This window comes from Schistocerca gregaria, chromosome X (assembly GCF_023897955.1).
Source record: "Schistocerca gregaria isolate iqSchGreg1 chromosome X, iqSchGreg1.2, whole genome shotgun sequence".
In the NCBI taxonomy this organism is placed as follows: domain Eukaryota; kingdom Metazoa; phylum Arthropoda; class Insecta; order Orthoptera; family Acrididae; genus Schistocerca; species Schistocerca gregaria.
The window spans coordinates 219,192,708-219,216,768 of NC_064931.1; the positions used below are offsets into that span (position 1 = coordinate 219,192,708).

The 24,061-nt window shown below is 42.5% G+C and overlaps 1 protein-coding gene across 1 annotated transcript in view; it reads left to right on the forward strand.

The window, feature by feature from the left end:
- The window catches only part of LOC126297986 (serine/threonine-protein kinase PLK1-like), a 253,877-nt gene that overhangs the window by 188,896 nt on the left and 40,920 nt on the right, over positions 1–24,061 (forward strand). Inside the window, exon 3 of the mRNA XM_049989299.1 lies at positions 12,189–12,296. Within this exon, the coding sequence (XP_049845256.1) occupies positions 12,189–12,296 (108 nt within the window). The remainder of the gene's footprint in view (positions 1–12,188; positions 12,297–24,061) is intronic.

Consider the following 24,061-nt stretch of genomic DNA (forward strand, 5'->3'; position numbering starts at 1 on the left):
ATACTTAATATCGAAAATACGACCATATTGCGTATCAGGCGAAACTCGTGACTGGATTGAAAATTTCTTGATAGGGAGGACGCAGCGTTTTATTTTGGATTGACGTCGTCTACAGCTTTACTAGTTACTTCAGGTATAGCCCCAGGGAAATATGTTGACACTTGTTGATGTGACTTCGCAGGCAGTATTAATATAGTCCTTGAGACTTTTCGCAGATGTGATTATCTGTATGGAGTACTGTCTGAAAAAAGCTGCACAAATATTGGCAGATCTCGAAAAGATTTCAGTGCAATGCAGAGATTGACAAATGTCTTTAAATGTTGAGAACTGTAAAAATTATGTACTTCACAAAGTGAAAAAAACCTAGTATCCTATGACTCAATATTTTAGTCTTAACTGGAATAGATCAAGTCAAATGCCGGATGTAACAATTTATAGGGATATGAAATTGATTACATTGGTTCAGTCGCAAGTAAAGGAAGTAACAGTTGGAGAGTACTAGGGAAATACAGTAATCTACGAAGGAATCTGTACGAAACACTCTTGTGACCTGTCCTCGACTGCTATTAAAGTCGTATATTGAACGTATACAAAGAAGGGCAATACGCATGTCACAGATTTGACTTCTTGTCAGTCCAGTTTTTTCAGCTTCTATTTGACTTTACACATGTTTTAAGATAAACGCAAACTATACCGCGAAAGCTTGCTTACAAAGTGTCAAGAGTCAACATTAAATGATATTTTCAGAAATAAATAACTTCCTTCCATGTGACAAGATTAGACTAATTACAGCAAATACACAAGCGCTTTAAGCAGTTATTCTTCCCGCACGCAATATGTTACTGGAACGGGAAGATGCGCTAATAACTGGTAGACCTATATTGGAAGTACCCTCTGCCATGCACTGAACTGTGTTGCGCAGTGTGTCGATGTATATACAGAGGGATACTTAGATAAAAAAAAGTACCGAGAGAAACGCATTTGTGTATTGTGCCATGTTAATCGCAAGTAATACAAGTTAACGCAAGTTCATTATATTTATCAGGATATCACTAAAAAATTTCAGTGAAGATGAAATTTGCCTTCCAGTAATTGTTTGGTAGAACAGAGTTCTGACTCTTATTTTAAACATTCTTCTTTTTTTTTTAGGAAAGCTGGGCGATATCCATCCTTCCAAGAGTTTTTGAAGCAAATAACTTTCATTGACTGGACACTTAATCATTTATGAAACCACAGCATTTCCTTCGTTACCAGCACTGAAGCTTCTAGTTCTATTCACCTCCGGCTTCGTATCCCTGGGCTTATCAGTTAACTCTATCCTATGAAGATGTTGGAATCAGAAATTTGTTAAGCACTGTTGTGTTTTCTGTATATCTCCAGAATTCCTGTACATTTGAAATGCCAAATCCCACTCCCCCCCCCCCCCCCAATATTCGATAGTAATTGTCCATAGTTACTGAACAGAGGGGTCTCACTTCTTAGAAGTACACGAATCTGTAAGTATGACGGGGAAATACGCACTCCAGGACACGGTCCGTTTACTTTCCTGAGAGATATATCTCATTGTCAGTTACGAGAAGTAATGCGTAACTCAAAAGGACAAGACTGGACGTTGTATAATTTGATGCTTGAGTTAAAAAGTGGACGCAGTCTTACTGAAGAGACGTCTGCACACATAATGAACGACAACATTCTAACTGCTGTGTACTTCACTTCATCTGTCCAAGATGCAAGGGTAAATGTAGAAACGGACTTACTGTCAGTGCATACATATATCTTCGATTTCTGCCCACGTGTCTGATTAGCCAAAACAATATGACCACTGCCCACCATGAGAGTGAATACCACGTGGTGGCTTTGCAGGCACGTGATGTGGTAAGGAAGGTATATAAATGGAGCAAAGAAGAATGGGAATAACTCTAGTGACGACGTTGGCCGCAAATTGAGAAATCCTCTCGCATAAGGCTGATCGTTATAGACCGGCGGCTGGGAAATATCTCGAAACGGCGAAGATGGTCGGTTGTTGGCGTGATAGTCATGAGCATCTGTGGAAAGTGATTGGAGGACGGTGAAGCCACGAATAGGCGAAAAAGTGCTGAACGTCCACATTTAACTGAAAGTGGCGGCCGGAAGCTTGCCCTCTCTGAAATTCGGGCTTTGTGGCGGTCTGTGGCTGATCTTACAACAAAGTAGAATACTGGTGCAGGCACAAGTGTATCGGAGCACAGCGTTCAGCACACATTGCTGAACATAAAGGTTCGCAACAGACGGCCACTACCTGTTCCCATGAAACTTCCTGGAAGATTAGAACTGTGTGCCGCACCGAGACTCGAACTCGGGAGCTTTGCCTTTCGCGGGCAAGTGCTCTATCATCTGAGCTACCCAAGCACGACTCACGCCCCGTCGTCAAGCTTTACTTCTGCCAGGAAGTTTCATATCAGCGCACATTCCGCTGCAGAGTGAATATCTCATTCTGGAAACATCCCCCAGGCTGTGGAAAAGCCGTGTCTCCGCAATATCCTTTCTTTCAGGAGTGCTAGTTCTGCAAGGTTTGCAGGAGAGCTTCTGTAAAGTTTGGAAGGTAGGAGACGAAATACTGGCAGAAGTAAAGCTGTGAGGACGGGGCGAGTGTCTTGCTTGGGTAGCTCAGATGTTAGAGCACTTGCCCGCGAGAGGCAAAGGTCCCGAGTTCGAGTCTCGGTCCGGCACACAGTTTTAATCTTCCAGGAAGTTTCATATCAGCGCACACTCCGCTGCAGAGTGAATATCTCACCTTGGAAACCTGTTCCCATGTTGATCCAAAGACATTACCACTTACTACTGCAGAGGGCACACCATAATTGAAATTTCTTGCAATACAGAAAAACGAGAGAATCCGAACCGAGTTATGATGCGTTGGTGTGGATTTCTGGTAGTCATTCTGGGCTTTTAGGCGAGTGTTATCGTCGAGCGAGCGAGCGCGCAGGCGCTCAGTGGGCACAGACCGCAAATTCGATTGTGGAGCCAAACGGCTAACGGGACACTGGTATTTAGTAAACAACACAGACTCCACGATGTTTTCATTGAAGCCAATGGAGTAGATTTCATTCCGGGGAAATTAATGTGATGTTTTCGTGTGACTTTTTCCCTCCTTACAGACTTTGAAGTGTGTTCTTGTTTTGTTATGTGGGGATTGTCGGCGGAAACGGTTACACGCCAGTTGGAATCGGTCTAATACCTGTAAGTGGCGTAAATTTTCCAGTAAATTGTCGGATCTCTGTATCTCTCTGGAAATGGTTGGAGTTCAGTTTTAATGACCGACGTTCTAATAGTCGCAAATTTAACACTTTGTCAAGGGTCAAACCGAAGTGGGGAACCATTCATGAGACTGATTTAACATGTTTAGAAGTGCAGAGAATTAATCTGGGTCCGCCAGTAAACGTTTCTGATGAAATCCGTGCAGCAGTAGGTCGCGTACGTTGTCTTGCGCGCTGCCTATCGACAAGTGTCTGCGACTTCTGGGGGCGCGGGGTTGTGTGTGTGTGTGTGTGTGTGTGTGTGTGTGTGTGTGTGTGTGTGTGTGTGAGAGAGAGAGAGAGAGAGAGAGAGAGAGAGAGACTGGCAACTGTTAGCGAATAGTATCATATTTGTTGGCAACACTTCTATAGTCGATAGATTCGAACTGTCATTGCTTCCTTTGGTCAACCTCAGATCTGCGAGTGTTGAATACGATAAGGTGCGTAAAAACAATTGCCATCAAGGCACGTATCGCTCCTCCTCCACTTAATTCTCTCCATTCTCCAGTCCGCTCTTTCTTCGCATGTTCAGGAACTAGATATTTCGACAAGTGCGATTAAATTTTGTGCCAAAAACATAACAAAGTTAATTCCTATTCCTCTACGTTTTATCAAATGAGTACTTTTGAGGACACAACTCCGACACAAACAATGCAGACCCAAGCTAGAAATGAGCACGTCCGTTGTGTTCTAACACAGTACATGTGCCCCCTCCTTCCCTCCTGGCCCCCGGGTATTAGTAACGTCCACATTCATTCAAAGTGCTTCTGAAAGCATACATAAAACTACCTTTTTGAGACGAGTTATTTAGTTATCAATTTGAAGGTTTTTGGTCGAGAAACCATGTTGTAGAATATGAAGGGAAGTATAATAATTAAATTGCAATTCAACACACGAAGATAACTGCAAACAAGGAAGAAACTTTGATAAAGGGTAAAGAAAATACTTACTATTGCATCATTCGTTTTCGTAAAATTCAGAAGCGTTACATTGTTGTACCAAAGTGAAGGCGCAGTCAGATTAGTTGGCTCTTGATTCGTAAGGGAAGCACTTTAATCTCAACAGTTCCAAGTGTGTCTGTTAAAGGAAAACAACAGCAGTACAAACCTGTGATGAGAGGTTTAAAACAGGAATATTTTTTACGAGGTTTTTGTAAGCTGGTGTTCATTCTTCGCGAAAACATATACTGAGACAATCTGAAATCACGGTGGTCCTTTGTTGAACACTAGAGCAAGAAATTGACTGTAGCATAGAAAAATGGAATTGCTAAAGATTTTATTAAAATTATATTAGTATTCTCATCCAGTGGAGTGATCAGTGACTATGCGCCCTAGAGTTTCTCTCCTGCACTGGTCGCATCTCGTTAATGTCTTGAAATTATACACGCCAATCGCTTAACGACAGTATTGTTTGAAGATTCGTCAATGTAGATTGTCACAGGACCCTCCCTCGCTGAGTTGCGCGGTGTTTACCATCAGACTGTTCGTCTTTAATTAGGCTCGATACTTAGCGAAATTTTGAGAGCGTAAGGCGATTACGGCTGAGTTCTCTCAAAATTAGAGGGGCTTAAGATTGTTAAGTACTTCTCGACTTGTTTCTGCATTAATCTCTGATGATTAAAAATCTGGGCTGTGATTAACAGCATCGCTCGTGCTAACATTAAACTTAGGTGTAACAAATGGATTATACTTCTTTCTTCGCAGGCAGACTACGTCATATCCCATGACACGAAAATAAAGCATTAAGATTTGTGGGTATTCGTGTTAAATGTTTTGTGTTGCAATTTTTGTTTGATGTCATACCTCGAATCATGTTGCAAAAACTTAGTGCGAATCTGATGTTGAGGGATGGACGCAGTATGACGAAACTTGAATGTTGAAACGCGTCGCATGAATAAAAAATTGAATTCATCGGAAGGTAAAAATATCGATTGTTAAAGTAATGTGGAGATTATGCCAGCAGTAATCTCTGTCGATTGCCGGCTGGAAAAATTATCAGGAGGTCAAAACGAAATACAAAATAATTTACACATGATACCTGTACTGTGCGAAAAGATGTAGGTAATGACCGTAAACGACAAAAAGTGAGGTATTCCACATGAGTTCTAAAACGTTCCGCTAAATTTCGATTACACAAAAAAATACAAATTTAAAGGTTTTCGGTTAAAATAAATGCCCACGGATTAAAATTACGAACTACTTAATTTGAAACAAAGGCATACAAAATGTTGGGGAGAATGCGAACCAAAGACAGTTTTATCGGCAGAACACCCAGAAGGTGAAATAAATCTCTTAGAGAGACTGCCTACAGTAGGCTTGCCCGTCCTCTTAGTGAATATTGCTTCGTCGTATGGGATCATTACCAGGTAGTGATGACACCGAATAAGTTGTATTATTGCGAAATAAAGGAGACATATTTCATTTCGCCAAGCTCTTTCTACAAAATTTTAGTCACCAGCTTTCTGCTCCGACTCCGAAAATATATTGCTGATTCCCACCGACACACATCGTAACAAAATAAGAGAAATGAGAGATCGCACTGTAAGAGTTAGGTATTTACTTTTCCCACTCACTATTCGAGAAAGGGGACGGCCGGGAAATAGTCTGAAAGTGGTTCTATGAACCCTGTGTCAAACATCTACGTGTGAATTGCAGAAGAGTCCTGTAGATGTAGACCGAAGTTGAATGTACTGTTCTATTTCTAGAAGTCCGTGCGGATACCTGCATTAATAATTGCTCCGTGGTTAAGAGTAAAAGAACATTGCGGATATTACGATCTCCGTCTATTTGCACTACAAGCGATAGATAATAGTAACTGCTATTGTTATTATTACACATTGCTGACAGAGTGAGCATCTTAGCTCGAATGAGCCGAGCACAGCAGGCGTTAGATGGGTAACTGACGTCTGCAAGGGTTAAAGACGGCGAAATGCGCTTGGTATCTTAATATCATGAACATCGTGCTTCCAAAATTGTTAAGGCTTTCGTGGCCACTTGTTGACAAACTGCCTATTGGCTTCTGTCTCGGGTTATTCGGTCATCTAATGATTTTACTGACGTTTCGCCAGCACGAGTGGCTGGCATTGTTAAAGCTTCACCCTCCAGTGCCGGTGGTGAACTGGAGCCGAGAGAGAGAGAGAGAGAGAGAGAGAGAGAGAGAGAGAGAGAGAGAGAGAGAGAGAGAGAGGTGGTCTGATGGGTATTTAACCCCTGTGCTCGAAGGACCGGATCTGTCTTGATCCCTGCCTTCTGTCTGATTATGTTGGGTAACAAAATGATGGGATGATAGGGTCTTGAGTGTGTGTAGATGTTTGTTGTTTAAGTGAGTGGTATGGTGTTTTTATTTTTTTGTATACTGTTTATCCTGGTATGTTGTAGTTTCTGGTGTTTGTCGTGATGGGAAATCTCATTCTTGGGTCGGGTGGATTTTGTCCCAGATTTCTGATGAGTGGGTGGTTCGAATCCGTGGTTTGGTGGAAAAACTTTATGGATTTTCTTTGGATGATTTCCGGGATTTTGTGTATGTTATGATTTGTGTATATGTCTCGGTTTGTCTGGTACCGGCTAGCATCAGCAGCAATTCTGAAGTATTTGTTCTGTACCCTTTGTACTTTCGTTATGTTGGTGTCTGCGGCCACTGACCAGATTTCAGAACCGTAAGTGATGGCTGGTTCTATGATGGTTTTGAAGATTTTCTTTTTGGCGTGCATATTTATTCTGTTTCCTTTGATTGGGTACAGTCTGAATATTGCTCCTGCAGCCTTGTTACAAATGTGTGTAACATGGTCTCTAAATGTCAACCTCTTGTCTAGCTTGATGCCTAGATACTTTATTGTGTCTGACCATGGAAGATTGTTGTTGCTGAAGCGTATATGTAGGTTAGGAGGTATTCTTTTGAATGTGAATAGTATGGCTTGGGTTTTCTTCGCGTTGATTATTTTCCATTGGTTAGCCCATTTCTGGATGGATTGTAGGTGTTGCTCTATTTTTGTGACTATATATTGCAGGTTTGAACTGCTGCGGTAGACTGCAGTGTCGTCTGCAAATAGTGACAAGTGTCCTCCCAGCTGTTTGGGGATATCATTTGTGTAAATCGAAAATGGGCCCCAGCACTGAGCCTTGCGGGACTCCAGCCTCTATGGATCTAGTGTTACTTGCCGCTCCTGGTACATGGACATAGAATGCTCTGTTGCGGAGAAAAGAAGCAATAATGTGGATGATGTGGTTGGGGCAGTTGTACTGGTGGAGCTTGTAGATAAGGCCTTGATGCCATACCTTATCGAATGCTTTTTCAATGTCAAGCAGGACTGCTCCAGTACTGTGTCTAATGTTTCTGGCCTGACATATGTGCTCGACGAGTCTGGTCACCTGGTGGATGGTGCTGTGTTCTTCTCGGAATCCGAATTGTTCTGGGATGATTACGTTGTTATCCTTGAGGAATTTCTTCAGTTCCGTTTGAATGAGCTTTTCTAGAACCTTTCCAAGGAAGTCTAACAGGGAAATTGGCCTATAGTTTTGCGGAAATAATAAGTCCTTATTTGGCTTTGGTAATGTGATGATTCGGGCCTGTTTCCAAGTTTTGGGAAAGTAGTTTAGTCTTAAGCAAGCATTATATATTGATGTTAGATAATTGATAGTTGCTGGAGGTAGATGATGTAGTAGTTGCGGTTTGATGGAATCTGGGCCTGATGCCTTCTTAGAATGTATGTTTCTGATGTGATAACATATGGTTTCTGCTTTTATTGGATTGAAGGATGTTCTGATCGGGGCGCCTAGGATGCGGTTTACCCTTCTGAGTACCATTTCCTGGTGGTCATCACTTTCGTCATCTACCGCTTCTGGTGCTTGGAATTGCCTTTCTAGTGAATCCGCCAGTGCTTCAGCTCGGTCTGTGGGGTCGTAGACTATTCCACGTTCCCCATGGAGCGGCTGTATAGATGTTTCGTTTAGTTTACGAGTTTTAAGAATTTTCCAGAATTTTTCCTGGTTCCTTTCTGCTTCTCGTAACGTTGCCTCCCACGCCTCGCTACGGTGGTTTTGGAGCTCTCTTTTGATCCTCCTGGCCAATTGTTCTGATTTTCGTCGGTCGGCTGGGTCCCTGTAGTTTTGCCATCTCTTTCTGGTGTTTCTTTTTTCCTCTATTAGGTTCCGGATGTGTGGGGGTAGTGTGTCTCTTCCTGTGGTGTGGGTTATTGTTGTTGTAGATCTTTTGCTGCAATCCTTTATGATTGTGGTGGTTTCTTCTATGGCTCTGTTGATTTGGGCTTTTGATTGAAGAGGAGGTAGTTCTGGAGTGTATGCTGTGAGTAGTTGGTTGTATTTTATCCAGTTTGTTGTGGATTCCTTGATGGTTCTGATGTCATGAAAGTTGACCAGGTTTCCATTGATTTCTAATATTACAGGGTGGTGGTCCGAGTCTAAGTCGTTGACCACCTCGGTTGTCGTATTCCATGTCAGATTTTTTGATAGAAAGATATCCAATATGTCTGGGCGGCATCTTGTGTCGTAGTGAATGTGTGTTGGCCTGTCTGGAGCTATGATGGAGATGTTCGGCTTGTTGTCCAGAAATCTACGGAGCGTTCTGCCATTGGTATTTGTGGCATGACAATTCCAGGATCTGTGTTTAGCATTTAGGTCACCACCGATCAGAACATTTTGATGCATTTGGGAAAGGTTCTCAAGGTCTTGCGGACATATGCTCCTTCCTGTTGGTGGATTGTAAGCTGCTGCTATGGTGATGGTTTTGTTGAATAATCTTGTTTCAATTGCTGTTGATTCCATTCTAGTGAGATGAGGTGAGGTGATACGTCTGTGTACAATTTTGTTTTTGACCAGAATGGCTGTTCCTCCACCTGGTCTGTTCGGTCTGTCATTTCTGTGGACCACATAATTCCTGATTTTGAAGGTCTGGTTTGGTTGCAAGCCGAGCTCGCGGCCGCTGACTATATGTACCTGGCGCGCCAATGTCCGGGGGCTTCTCCGCGGTCATTTCCGGTGCGGTTCTCCTCTTGCTGCCTGCGACGGTCATTCGTTGCAGTTGCGGAAGCCAGGACCCGTTTCGTGCTTAAGCCGTACCAGTAGCCGCCTTACATCAAAGTCATTATTGTTAACAGAGATCACATAATTACCATAAGCTGCCACAAAGCTACCTGAAGGTTGTTCTAAAACATTCCATCAATTGGAATCTTAGATTTGCGGTGTGACTTTCGTTTATCACCCATGATATAATGTTCGGCATTTCAGTGAACCTACCAACGTTTCTCTTAAATGTAAGAGTGTTTTCAAGTACGCAATGCAACGCTTTGTACATTGAAAGTTACAGCGCGTTAAATAGGTTTTAACATCATGACGAATTAGAGTACATTTGATAAAGGAACTATGGAATTAACATTTGGCAATATGTCAGCCTTATTTTGTATTAGTATGTCATGATCGGCAACTACGTTCTGTGGAATGGAAATTGAGAGAGAGACTTCAGAAAATGAACGTGAAGCGTACCGTCGGAGATCCGGTACACAGAAAGAGTTAAAGAAAATTCCTTGAAGGTATACAGCAAAAGCCAATCACTGTACAGATTTATTTATGCCACGACGCTATTAGCACTTTCATTCGTTTTCAGTTGGCAGCAATGCATTTATTTCTAGCTCAGTATAACGTTTTTATCGAATGCATTTTGAACGCTGCAGCTGTCCTTTGCTTTGTAATGTGCAGCTGTGTTTTCCGCCCCTTTATGCATAGCACAAATATTTTGAGGTTCACTGATGCAGTACAGCTCGCGTTATGTTGCCAACCAGTGCGTTCGTTCATATTACAAATAAAGCTGTACACAGAATGGCTCGGTGATAAATGCCATCGTGGGCTTCTTGGGCTATCTTACCTTACAGTGTGGTTGTGTCGTATTAGGTAACCAATCCACTCGTGTCTTCTTCACTGTTATTCTCCTAAATGGCCTTTCTTCACAAACTGTTTGCAGGACTTCCTGGGTAGTTGTTCTATCTGTTCATCTTAAATTGGTATCTAGAGCCTCATACCTCAAATGCTTGCAGAAACTTCATTTTTTCGTATCGAAGCCACAAAGTGCTGGACCCAAATGAAGCTGTTAACCACCTTTTTTACCTCATTTCAGTATCTTTATTGGTCGATCAAAGCACTTTATTTTAGTCATGAAATTAATTTTCTTTCTCTAATTCTTTGTTTTATGAGTTCTTGCCGTCATTCGTCAACTTAGCTCTAAATATTCGAATGATCTTGTCTGTTTATTTTCTTTTCATTAATTGTAATATTTATTACTTTTGATTTCTTCGAGCACACAAGTATGTCTTTTTTGAGTTTTTTCTTTATGTAAACATTCTTTAGTACTGCACTAAGAACTTCAGAGACAGAGATTACTTTCGTCGGGAGCTGTTACAGCGTTTTCAGACGCAAACCTGAAAGTTTGTGTTCTTTCTCAATTTATTGCGTTCGATGTACAGTATCCCTTGGACTTGTATATCGCATGTACCTATGACTAACGCCTTAAAAATTCTTCTTTCTCTGTATTTCTTATCTTCACTATCGCTGTTTGACCTTTTTCAATTATTCTTCTGTCTGTGTAGTCTAGTTTAATAATTTTTTGTACTTCCGTTAGTTTATTCCATTTAACAGTGTCGAGTGCTTCCTGAGGTCTAAAGAACTAGGTAACTTTCTACGTTTACCGTAAAGCAAAATTGTTCTTCAGGTAAATTGTCTTCAGACTTTTTCCTTAGTGTGTCTCTGTATTACTCTTGTTAATATTTTCGAAGTGTTAGGATGCTCTAAGTCCTGTGATCTTCACATGTAACTGCTTTGTTGTTCTTCAGTATAATTATGATGATGATACTTTCCTTAAGGTCTTCTTAGATATTACCAGTTCTATATATCTTATTCATTAAAATACTTTACGAGATGTTATATTTCTGGGTCTAATGCTTTAAGTATTTCACGTGAGCTTGAATTGGATGCAGACAAGACTAGGGGATGCAGATAACATTTCTCTCATCCGCGAAGATATGTTAATAACGTTAGCAGTGCCGAAACTGGGACGTCTTGACTAGTTAAATCTACAGCGTATGATGTGTTTCTCATCTCATTTCGTTTCGGAGCAGAGCCAAGTGCATGTTGTAAGGTACCTTTTTAAGTATTTCCCTTGGTTTTAATCACATACGAGACGACTGCAGGACAGTAAGTCCGCTAAAGTTAACAGCATCGAGACCACCAAGGGAACCGCTGCGTGATTCGCAGAAGTTAAGTTTCAGAACAACTCTGTGTGAGTACTCCAGCTTAGCAAAAGTAATTAGACGTGAACGTCGGAGCGCATGCAGTGATGGCGCTCTATCAGGCAACAATCCGAATGCGGCCCCTTGGCAGCGAAATATGCTCCAGATATAAGAATAGTCAGCTTCGATATTCCGTGCCAGCAGAACTGGCGCGCCGTCGCTGTTTCTTTAGCGACGCAGGCATTTTGCTAATTGCGTTCTTATTTCTAATCTTGCAAAAGGGAGCAGACCGCATTATTTCACAAGAAACTGCTTATACAGGGTGTGTCAGAATGTATAGCGCAAAATGACCCTGGTAAAGGCAAGCGGTAACGAAGAAAAATATTCCAGTAAACGTTAGTACGCAGACTAGCACTTTACGATAGTTACTAATGTATCTACAAGTTTCTACAGATTTCTGTGTGAAGTATTCTCCCAGTTGGTACAAATGTAAACTTGATGGTAATCATCTGATTAGGCTCAAATTTCGTTGAGATCGAAAGAAATGCACAGCATGCCATAAAATACAACCTAGCAAATAGCTGGCACAGTTCATTTAAAAAAAATGTATGTACCGAAAATCGTTGCAGCAGAGCACACACTTGAGTACATGTTTAGTAATTAGTACAATTTGATTTCAGGGTGGCTTCGCACGTGTCCACGAGCTGATGGACCTAACGACGGATACAGTGTACGCTGGCAAGATCATCCCGAAGAACAGGATCACCAAGCGACACCATATCCACAAGGTAAGTCAGAGGGACGCAGTAGTTGCTCTCGCGTCTTGCGCGCTGTACAAGCGCCTGATGGTGGGCGCCTTGCATGTAGGCTGCTGGCTAAGCGCCGTAGTAGTGCGGTACGTGGGAAAGTCGCAGCCGCTGCACATACGTGGGACAGTGCAGAAGACGTATCCACAGCGTAAAATCAAGATAAATGTATACAGGGTGAACCTGAACGCTGCCAACAAAATTCCAGGGTTGTTGAGATATTTTCTGAGGATCTAGTTTCCAAATTACCTGAGCGGCCAACATAAATCCATCTCCGGGACCAAAAACGTTCAGCGTCAAGGGACACGGTTCTAAGGCGGCAAAGAAACTGGTATAGGAAACACCTATATAAGACAAGTGTCTGACGCAGTTCTATATTCAGCAGTGAAGACATCTTTTAAAACTTCCATTACCAGTAGTACGTTACATAGTTACAATAGTCTTCCACATAAAATAAAAATTTCATCATTCTCACCTTTTATTAAAACGAAAAGTTCACTCTTGCTAGAACACTGTTTCTATTGAGCAGCATAATTTTTATAACGTGTGAAGTACAAGAGTTCAAACAAGCAAGTTTTTGGATGACAGAATAGTCACCAAATTCCGATCGAATGAGGCAGTGACGTACAAAACAGTTTTGCAGTTCGTTAGTCCGTGTTCCTTGGAATGTTTTCAAACTGGAACAAATTCACTCCTGAGAGAACGCTCTTATATTCACATTAGATGGAATAATACAGGCCATAATTTTATTAAATCGAGGAGAAAACCTCAGTACCATTTTTTAAAAACTCAAGGAAGCAAACCACCCACACTTAACTTCGTAACTCGACACATGTATCCACTACACTACACCGTGATACGTAGCATACAGGCACTCGTTTTATGTTAAGATCTTCTGAAGGCTTTAATCGCTGACAGGTTACTGACCTTCAACTATATAAAAAAAGGCACCAAGAACGCATCTTCGATGAATTTTCACTGTGCGATTGTCTTCAAACGGCGTACTTTCATAACATGGAAGTTGTTATGCCTAAACAACAAACTGTAAACATTTGTTAGCCACCAGCATCACATTTCCAATAATTTTATCGCAAAAATTCTAACCAAAATGAGACGTTTTAGGGATCTTACATGTGCTGATGCTTCGAAACAGCACACACTCATGAAAAGTTATAATATGAAACGCAGAGAATATTGGAAACCAGGAAATCAAATTCGGCGTCTTGTAAGTTCTGCTTGTAACGTACAACGCGATCGTACATCTCATTGGCCACGTTCCGCTCCACGGAGCAAGACTGTGTCGTCTGTTATTTAGTCTTTCGCGCTACAGAACGTTGTGTAACATAGCCGTCTTGGATTGTTTGCAGATGATGCTGTCATTTACCGTCTTGTAAAATCATCAGATGATCAATACGACTTGCAAAATGATTTAGATAAGATATCTGTATGGTGCGAAAAGTGGCAATTGACCCTGAATAAGGAAAAGTGTGAAGTTATTCACGTTAGTACTAAAAGAAATCAGTTAAATTTCGATTACGCGACAACCCACACAAATCTGAAGGCTATAAATTCAACTAAATACTTAGGGATTACAATTACAAATAACCTAAATTGGAACGATCACATAGATAATATTGTGAGTAGAGCAAACCAAAGAATGCGATTCATTGGCAGAACACTTAGAAGGTGCAACCGGCCTACTAAAGAGACTTCTTACACCATGCTTATCCCACCTGGGCGTTGTGGGATCCGCATCAGGCGGGATCGACGGATGACAGCGAAAAAGTACAAAGAAGGGCAGCTCGTTTTGTATTATCGCGAACTAGGGGAGATAGTGTCACAGACATGATACGTGAATTGGAGCGGCAATCATTTAAAAAAAGGCGTTTTTCGTTGCTACGGGATATTCTCATGAAATTTCAATCACCAGTTTTCTCCTTAGATTCCGAAAACATTCTGTTGGCACCCACCTACATAGGGAGAAATGATCATCACGATATAATAAGAGAAATCAGGGCTCGCACAAAAAAATTTAAGAGCTCGTTTTCCCCGCGTGCCGTTAGAGAGTGGAACGGTAGAGAGACTGTGTGAAGGTGGTTCATTGAACCCTCTGCCAGCCACTTTATTGTAAATAGCAGAGTAATCACTTAGATGTAGATGAGAACGTGAAATTTCACGCTGTGACGTCACAAATCACGACCAACTTCTCGTCCAAAATCGATTTCTAGTCCCGTGTGTGGATGGCTTGGAGCCATGCGTGAGAAGTTCATTGAATTGGAAAGTAGAATTCTATTTATCGATATGACAGGACAATTACGTAGTTCACGTCTACCATTAAGGAAGTAAACGTATCGAAGCCATCTATCTATTCAGAAACTCTTGAGACGATATTGACATCGAAACGAAAGATGACAGAGAAGGGCGAAATATTAAACGCATGTTACCAGCCCTGTTTCAATAAGAAATATTGAACTGTAATTTATCATTTAAATCGTTATACGAATGTCAAATTGACAGATATCAAAATAATAGATATTGAAATAATTGACCAAAAGCAACTGAAATCGCTAAAGAGAGGAAAGGCCACTGTACTTGATGGGACATCAGTACGATTCTACACTGTGTGTAAAAGTACTTGATCCTCTCCTAGTACCAGTGAACCGTAGGTCGCTAGACTAGCGAACCATTCCCAGTGATTGGGAAAAAGCGCAGGTCGTTCACGTTTCGAACAGACCCACTCAACTATAGACCTATATCTCGGCCTGTTTAGTATTTTGGAACGTGTTTTATGCTCACGTGCTACGACATTTCTGGGAGCCGAAAAACTGTGTAAGAATCAACGTGGGTTCCGAAAACAATCGCGTGAAACACTGCCCTCTTTGCTCATCCACGAGACCCAAAAAACAGAGTATAGCGGCTCCCAGGGTGATGCCGTGTTTCTTAACTTCCTAAAGGTTTTCCATAAAGTTCTGCACTGCCGTCTTATCAACGAAATAAGAGTGTACGGATATCAGACCAACTGTGTGACTGGATCGAAGAATTTCTCGCAAAATATCAGAGTGTATGCATACGGAATTACTTAAGAATAAACTACCACATTGAACTAATCCAGATTGGGAGACGCGAGAGACACTCACTAGAAGAATCCTGAGCAAATGTTGTCCGTCTACAGAGGCGGTACCTTAAAAAACCCTTGTTCTATCAGTACTTCCATACTGCTCGGCAGTCTGGATACGTACCAGACAGGGTTTATACAGGAAATAGCGAGGATACAAAGAGCATCGTGTTTCATTATACATTAATTTAGTAAGCGCGCAGGCGTCATGGAGATGATAAACCAACTCCAGTGGATGATAAAAGTCGATGAAAGGCATTCTGCGTTAGGATATGGTCTGCCGTTATAATTCTGAGAGTGCACGTTCATACATAAGCGTACCAATATATTGCTTTATCCTGCGTATAGCTCGTGAAGAGACCCTCAACTTGAAATAAGAGATTCTAGATAACTCGGAGGCTTATTGGTAACGGTTCTTCTGCGAAACATACGCCACTGGAACAGGAAAATGAGAAGAGACTGGTACACAAAGTACCCTCCGTTACACACCGTAAGGTGACTTTCGGAGTATAGATGTAGATATGGATCAGATGTCAACAGTACTATCAGATTGTTCATGGACTATACTGTTGTCTCGGAAAGTATCGTCAATGAAACGTCGTAAGGAAATTCAAAAAGGCTGTGACAAAATTTCCACATGGTGTGATGAATTACAGATCTACTCAGATGTCGATAAATGCAAGATCATGGCCGGCCAGTGTGGCCGAGCGGTTCTAGGCGCTTCAGTCTGGAACGGCGCGACCGCTACGGTCGCAGGTTCGAATCCTGCCACGAGCATGGATGTGTGTGATGTCCTTAGGTTATTTAGGTGTAAGTAGTTCTAAGTTCTAGGGGACTGATACCCTCAGATGGTAAGTCCCATAGAGCTTAGAGCCATTTTTTGCAAGATCATAATTTTAACAAAGAAATGTATTAAGGATGCCAAATGGAAGACTTGGATTTGTTGGAAGTTTCTGCATCTGTAGAGGGAATAGCGTACACTGAGGTGACAAAAGTCCTGGAATAGCTCCTAATAACGTGACGGACCTCCTTTTGCTCAGCGTAGAGCAGCAGCTCGATGTGGAATGGACTCAACACGTCGATGGAACTCACCTACAGAAATATTGAGGCATGCTGCCTAGGTTGCTGTCGATAATTCCAAAATTGTTGGTCAAGGATTTCGTGCACGAACCGACTTTCGGTTGTGTCCTAAAATTGTTAGACGGGATCCATGTCGGGCAATCTGGGTGGCAAAATTATTCTCTCGAATTGTCCAGAATTTTCTTCAAACCAGTGGCTAACAGTAGTGGCCCAGTCACATGACATCGTTGTTTGGGAACATGAAGCCCATGAATGGCTGCAAATGATCTCCAAGTAGCCGAACATAACAATTTCTAGTCAATGATTGGTTCCTTTGAATCAGAGGACCCAGTACATTCCACGTAAACACAGCCCACACCATTATGGAGTCACCATCAGTTTGCACGGTGCCTTGTTGACAACTTGGATCCATGGCTTCGTGGGGTCTGCGGTACACTTGGGTTCTACCGTCAAATCTTACCAATAGAAAATGAGTGTCATCTGACCAGGCCACGGTTTTCCTGTCGTCTAGGGTACAACCGATATGGTCACGAGCTGCAGGCAATGTTGTGCTGTTAACAAAGGCATTCGCTTTGGTGGTCTGCTGCCATAGCCCATTAACGCAAAATTGCGTGGCACTGTCCTAATGGATAAGTTCGTCGTACGTCCCAAATTGATTTCTGCTGTTGTTTCACACTATTTGCTTGTCTGTTAGCACTGACAACTATACGCAGACCTCACTGGTCTCGGTCGTTAAGTGAAGACTCAGACACTGCGCTGTCCGTGGTGAGAGGTAATGCCTGAAACTTGGTATTCTCGGCACACTTTTGACGCTGTGGACCTCGGAGTATTTAATTCCCTTAACATTTCCGAAATGAAATGTCCCATGCGTCTAGGTTCAAACACCATTCCGCGTTCCAAGCCAGTTAATTCCCGTCTTGCGGCCACAATCACATCGGGAACTTTTTCACATGAACCACCTGAGTACAAATGACAGCTCTGCCAATGCACTGCCCTTTCGTACCGCGTGTACGCGATGCTATTGACATCTATATACGAGGGTTGGAACTTTAATGGTGGCAACTATTTATTTACAGTTCGTACAAAATAGATAAGTGTTTCAAAGTTTTACTGACCTTCAAAGTAGTCACCAGCATTGTGTATAACCCGTTACCAGCGATGTGGAATTCGTAGGATACTCTTAGCAGTGCCAGTTGTGTTGACAGTTCGAGCGGCGCGGTCTATTGCCCGACGAATTTGTAGCAGCTCTGAAGCGAATGCCGTGAAGTGTTTCCTTCAGTTTAGAAATAGAGTTGAACTTACGAGGGCTTAAGTCAGTCCAGCAAAATGGTCAGGTCCTGCAGAAAGTGTCATCACTTCTGTCTCTAAGCTGGTTGTAGGTTGTGTTCCAAAAATTAACAACATAGAGACAGAAGTGATGACACTTTCTGCGGGACCTGACCACCAGCTGTGCAGCAGTGTACAGTTAACAATAAGAGGTATACAGTTGCACATTTAATGAACGTCGCCCATACTGTCGCAATCAAGCCCCCAGCACTACGCTTTGAAACAGCTGTGCCTCCTGTACACCATCTGAAGGTGAACCTGAAAAGGTTCGAAAACCGGTTCACGGAATAAACAGTTCTTTCAAAAAAGTGACTGACTGCAGTTTTCTGTATTTACATTGAATAAACAGTCACGGGTTCTAAAACATCCGTAATGTTTAAGCTTAATCTTGTTTACAATCATTCCGCGCTATTCAGTATGGAACAGTGAAAAAAGAGGGGGAAGGGTGAGGAGCCGGCCGTGGTGGCCGAGCGGTTCTAGGCGCTATAGTCTGAAACCGTGCGACCGCTACAGTCGCAGGTTGGAATCCTGCCTCTAGCATGGATGTGTGTGATGTCCTTAGGTTAGTTAGGTTTAAGTAGTTCTAAGTTCTAGGGGACTGATGACCACAGAAGTTAAGACCCATACTGCTCAGAGCCATTTGAACATTTGGGGGGGGGGGGGGGGAGGGGAAGAGAATCAGCTACTGGTGCCAGACTACGGTGGCCTAATATTTTGGCTTGGAAGACTTAGAGTATACGCACACACATTCTGTAAAAGTGAGTGATGTCGATCACAACGAAAGCAGACAGATGGGTACTAACAATAAAAGCTGTCGCAAGCCACTACCCAGCATTAACCTTTGAAATAGCTGTGTAACCTCCAGTACATTATCTGAACATCAGCCTGAGAAGGTACGAAGACCGGTTCATGAAATGAATTACTGTTTCCAAAAAAGTGACTGGTGACAGTTTTTTGTATTTACATTGATTGTAAACTTTCGTACTAGCTCAAATTACTAGAAATTTCTCGCGAGACGTGTGTGGGAGGAAGTAATATGTTGTCCTGGACGTACTCTCGAAGTTTCAGTTGTAAAGACATGTGATGCACAACGCCTCTCTTGTAGCGTCTGTCAGCGGAATTTGTTGGCGTCTCTTTAACGCTATCGCACCAACTAAACGTTCTCAACATGAAACACGCCGCTCTTCATTGGATCTTTTCTATACCTTCTATCAGCCGTACCTGGCAAGGGTGCCAGAGTGATGAACAATACTCAAGAATCGATCGAACAAGCGCCTTGTAAGCCACTTCCTTCGTGTATGAATTGTGTGTCCTTCAGATTCTTCCCGTGTATCTGTCTGGCATCTGCTTCTCCTACTATTTGTTTTATGTAGTCATTCGACTTACGATCGCTCCTAGATATTTTACTGTAGATAATGTTTCTAGTAATTTGTGCAGTTGTACAGTGGTGGATCTCTCCCATGTATGTGTATATTTGCAATATGCTACATTTATCAATCTTCTGCAGGTACTTTCGCAAATCGCACCAGTCTTTTGGCGTTGCTACCTTCTCGTAGACAACCGCATTATTTGCAAACACAGTAACGGTCCTATAACACTTCATTGCGGTACTCCTGAAATTTCCTTTACATCTGTCGATTTTGTTCGATTAAGAGCGACGTTGAGTTCGTGGTTTTTTACTGAACGGCAGTGCGAGACGTTGTCAAATGCCTTCCTGAAGTCAAGGAACACACCAACCTGAGCGCTGTGGATATCATGGAGGAACAGAGCGAGCTGAGTTTCGTAAGATCTCTGTTTGCGGAATCAAGGTTGATTTTTATGGAAGAGATTTTAGCTATCCAAAAACATCATAATACGTGAGCGTAAAACATGTTCCATAATTCAACATACTGACGTCAACAATACAGGCCTATAATTATCTGCATTCGTCCTACGATCCTTCTTGAAAACGGGAATGACCTGCGCTTTTTTCCAGTCACTAGGTACCCTTCGTTGCTGTAGCGACCTGCGATGAACTGCTGCTGCTGCTGCTGTTAGGAGAGCAAGGTCTTTCCCATAATTTCTGTATAATCTTATGAGTAACTCGTCTAGTCATGATGGCTGTTTACTACTAACGAAGGGAGGCTACTGCGCTGGGATCACCAATTCACTTCAAACTTTGTACACCTTAGTAGGCCATTAAAACGACATAATGTGAAAGGTGTGAGATGCACTTCTTCGGCAATTCCGATAAAATCGCAAGAGAAGTTTTACGCGTCTGTTATGTATCGGGTGTATCAGTGCGTAGGTACCGGGTGTTAGTTCAAGGTGGTAGAGGGTTAGCGTTCGAGCTTCGTATGACGGACATGCACTAGACGATGATTTGACTCAAGCTCTGACCTAATTTTTAATCGATATTTTTTTCATCATTGGTCATATTATTCAATTTGACACTTAAGAGGTAATACAATTTGAAAAACCATGTGAATTTGTATGAAGTTTTAGAATACGAAACGTTGATGTCTTCCAGCAGGATAACTGTCCGTTGCACAAGGCCAGATTCGTGCAACTGATGTGAACCCCATGGAAGACACGTGGGACGCATTTGACGCCAGTTTCGCGCCTACAAACATGGGCACGTTCCAGCAGTCCCAAGGCTTAGGTACAGAAGTAGTTTCCTCAAAACCCCTTTAGTGTAGCAAGCAGCAGCAGCTACAGAAATAAAGCAGTTATGTATCTCTCGACTTGAAAATGTCACTGCCGGATCTCTCCCTTCGGAAATCCTCCCGTCTAGACATTAATAGAATTGGCTCTTGTGGTCACTCAGCTGTCTTCGTTCTGGATGTATGTATGCAGACTGAAGCGGCGAATGAAAATTTGTGCCAAGGCCCGGATTCGAAACCGTGTCTCCTGCCCGCTAGGCAGATGGGCCAACCACGACGCCGCTTTGGCACTGTGGCTTTCACAACTACACGGACTACCCCAGCGCGCTTATCTCCTCAATCCAGAAACCCATGTATTGCCTTTCAAAGTTGGACCATCAATCTATGCAATAGTTGTGTAACAACTGCTGGGACATGTAGTCAGAACAGGGAAATTGGAATATTGACACATGAAACAATATTTTCTTTAAACTGGGCAATTTAAGGACCACATTAAGGAATCATTATACACTGTTCAGTCTACTAATGTGACCACTTGTCAAAAGCCTTTTGCAGCGTGGACCGGTGCGAAACATGCAGGAAGTGTGTCAGTGAGACTGAAAGATAGCGACAGCGATGTGGAGCCATGCAGACTCCAGTGCCGTGACCAGCTGCACTAGCTTTCTCGGATGAGAATCCATGGCGCGAACAGCCCTATCGAGGTGGTCACACCGATCCTAGATTGGGCTTAAATCCGGAGAGTTTGGTGGTCATCGGAGTACGGTAAACTACCCCTGGTGCTCTTCCAACCACGCACGTCAACTGTGAGCTGTGTTAACATGTTGCATTGTGTTGCCAGTAGAGGCCATCGTTCCGAGGAAAAAAAACTGCATGAAAGGATGGATATGGTCTCCAGGGATAGATACATCTACATGGATGCTCTGCAAATCGCATTTAAGTGCCTGGCAGAGGGTTCATCGAGCCATCTTCACAATTATATATTATTCCAATCTCATAGGGCGCGGAAAGAATAAACACCTATATCTTTCCGTACGAGCTCTGATTTCCCTTATTTCCTTTTCCTCTCTGGTAAGGATCCCACAGCGCGCAGCAGTATTCAAAAAGACGGACTAGCGTAGTGTAGGCAGTCTCCTTAGTAGGTCTGTTACATTTTCTAAGTGTCTTGCCAACAAAACCCAGTCTTTGGTTAGCCTTCCCCACAACATTTTGTGTGTGTTCCTTCCAATTTAAGTTGTTCGTAATTGATTTTACGGCTTTCAGATTAGACTGATTTATCGTGTAACCGAAGCTTAATTAGTTCCTTTTAGCACTCATGTGGATGACCTCACACTTTTCGTTATTTAGGGACAACTGCCGCTTTCCGCACCATTCAGATACCTTTTCTAAATCATTTTGCAGTTTGTTTTGATCTTCGGATGACTTTATTAGTCGATAAACGACAGCGTCATTTGCAAACAGTCGAAGACGGCTGCTCAGATCGTCTTCAAAATAGTTTATATAGATAAGGAACAGCAAAGGGCCTATAGCACTACCTTGGGAACGCCAGAAATCACTTCTGTTTTACTCGATGACTTTCCGTCAGTTACTACGAAATGTGACCCCTCTGACAGGAAATTACAAATCCAGTCACATAACTGAGACGATATTCCATAAGCACGCAATTTAACTAAGAGCCGCTTGTGTGGTACAGTGTCAAAAACCTTCCGGAAATCCAGAAATACAGAATCTATCTGAAATCCCTTGTTAATAGCACTCAACACTTCAATAAGGAACTAGTTGTGTTTCACAGGAACGATGTTTTCTAAACCCATGTTGGCTGTGTGTCAATAGACCGGTTTCTTCGAGGTAATTCATTACTTTCGAACACAATATATGTTCTAAAATCCTGCTGCATATCGACGTTAACAAAATGGGCCTGTAATTTAGTGGATTACCCCTACGACCTTTCTTGAATATTGGTGTGACCTGTACAACTTTCCAGTCTTTGGGTACGGATCTTTAGTCGAGCGAACGGTTGTATACGATTGTCAAGTATGGAGCTAATGCATCAGCATATTCTGAAAGGAACCTAATTGGTATACAGTCTGGGCCATAAGACTTGCTTTTATTGAGTGATTTGAGTTGCTTCACTACTCCGAGGATATTTACTTCTACGTTACTCATGTTGGCAGCTGTTCTCGATTCGATTTCTGAAATATTTACTTCGTCTCCTTTTGTGAAGGCTTTTGGAAAGGCTGTTTGTTTAGTAACTCTGCTTTGGCAGCACTGTCTTCGATAGTATCTCCATTGCTATCGCGTAGAGAAGGTATTGTTTGTTTCTTGCCGCTAAGCATACTTCACGTACGACCAGAATCTCTCTGGATTTTCTGCCAGGTTTCGAGACAGAGTTTCGTTGTGGAAAATGTTACAGACATCTCGCATTGAAGTCCGTGCTAAATTTTGAGCTTCTGGAAAGGATCGCCAATCTTGGGGATTTTGCGTCTGTTTAAATTTATGTTTGTTTCGTTGTTTCTGCAATAGTGTTGTAACCTGTTTTGTGTACCAAGGAGGATCAGCAAACTTGCATTGATCCACTGTGTATTCTACAATGCCTAGATCAACCAGGGAATGCCTCCAAAACACTCCCCAGACCATAACGCCCCCTCCTTCAGCCTGCATCCTTCAGATGATCGTTGCAGGGTGTTCGCTTTCAGACGTTTCATACCGTACAGGCCAACGGCCATGTGTCCGATAAGCCCACCTGTCGCCATTCAGAGAATTTCCAGATGCGGTATTGGCAACCAAGTTTCAGCCTTCGTCGTCGATTAACCGTAGTCAGAATGAGTGCCAGGTGCCTGCTGCGGAGAACCATACGCGGAAACGTTCTCTGAAAAGTCGTTCAGGAGACCCTGTTCGTAACCACTTGTTTTATCTGGGCGATCAGTTGCTTAACAGTTGCACGCCCATTCACCTGTACTATACGCGCAAACGAAGTTGACACTCGGCACGGTGGCTGATGGGAGCGACCGTAAGGCATTTCCCATTTACAGTCGCTCCCGTCACCCACCGCGCCGTGTCAACTTTGTCGTTGAACCACGGTGGGTTTTATTCGCGCAAAGTTAGGAAACTACTGCGAAAGCAAAGAGAGCTTCACTGCAAATTTAAACGCAGTCAAAACCTCTCAGACACACAGAAGCTAAACGATGTCAAAGTTAGCGTAAGGAGGGCTATGCGCGAAGCGTTCAGTGAATTCGAAAGTAAAATTCTATGTACCGAATTGACAGAAAAACCTAGGAAGTTCTGGTCTTACGTTAAATCAGTAAGTGGATCGGAACAGCATATCCAGACAAACTGGGATGATAATGGCATTGAAACAGAGGATGACACACGTAAAGCTGAAATACTAAACACCTTTTTCCAAAGATGTTTCACAGAGGAAAACCGCACTGCATTTCCTTCTCTAAATCCTCACAAGAACGAAAAAATGGCTGACATCGAAATAAGTGTCCAAGAATAGAAAAGCAACTGAAATCACTCAACAGATCAAAGTCCACTGACGGGTTACCAATTACATTCTACACAGAGTGCGCGAAAAACTTGCCCCC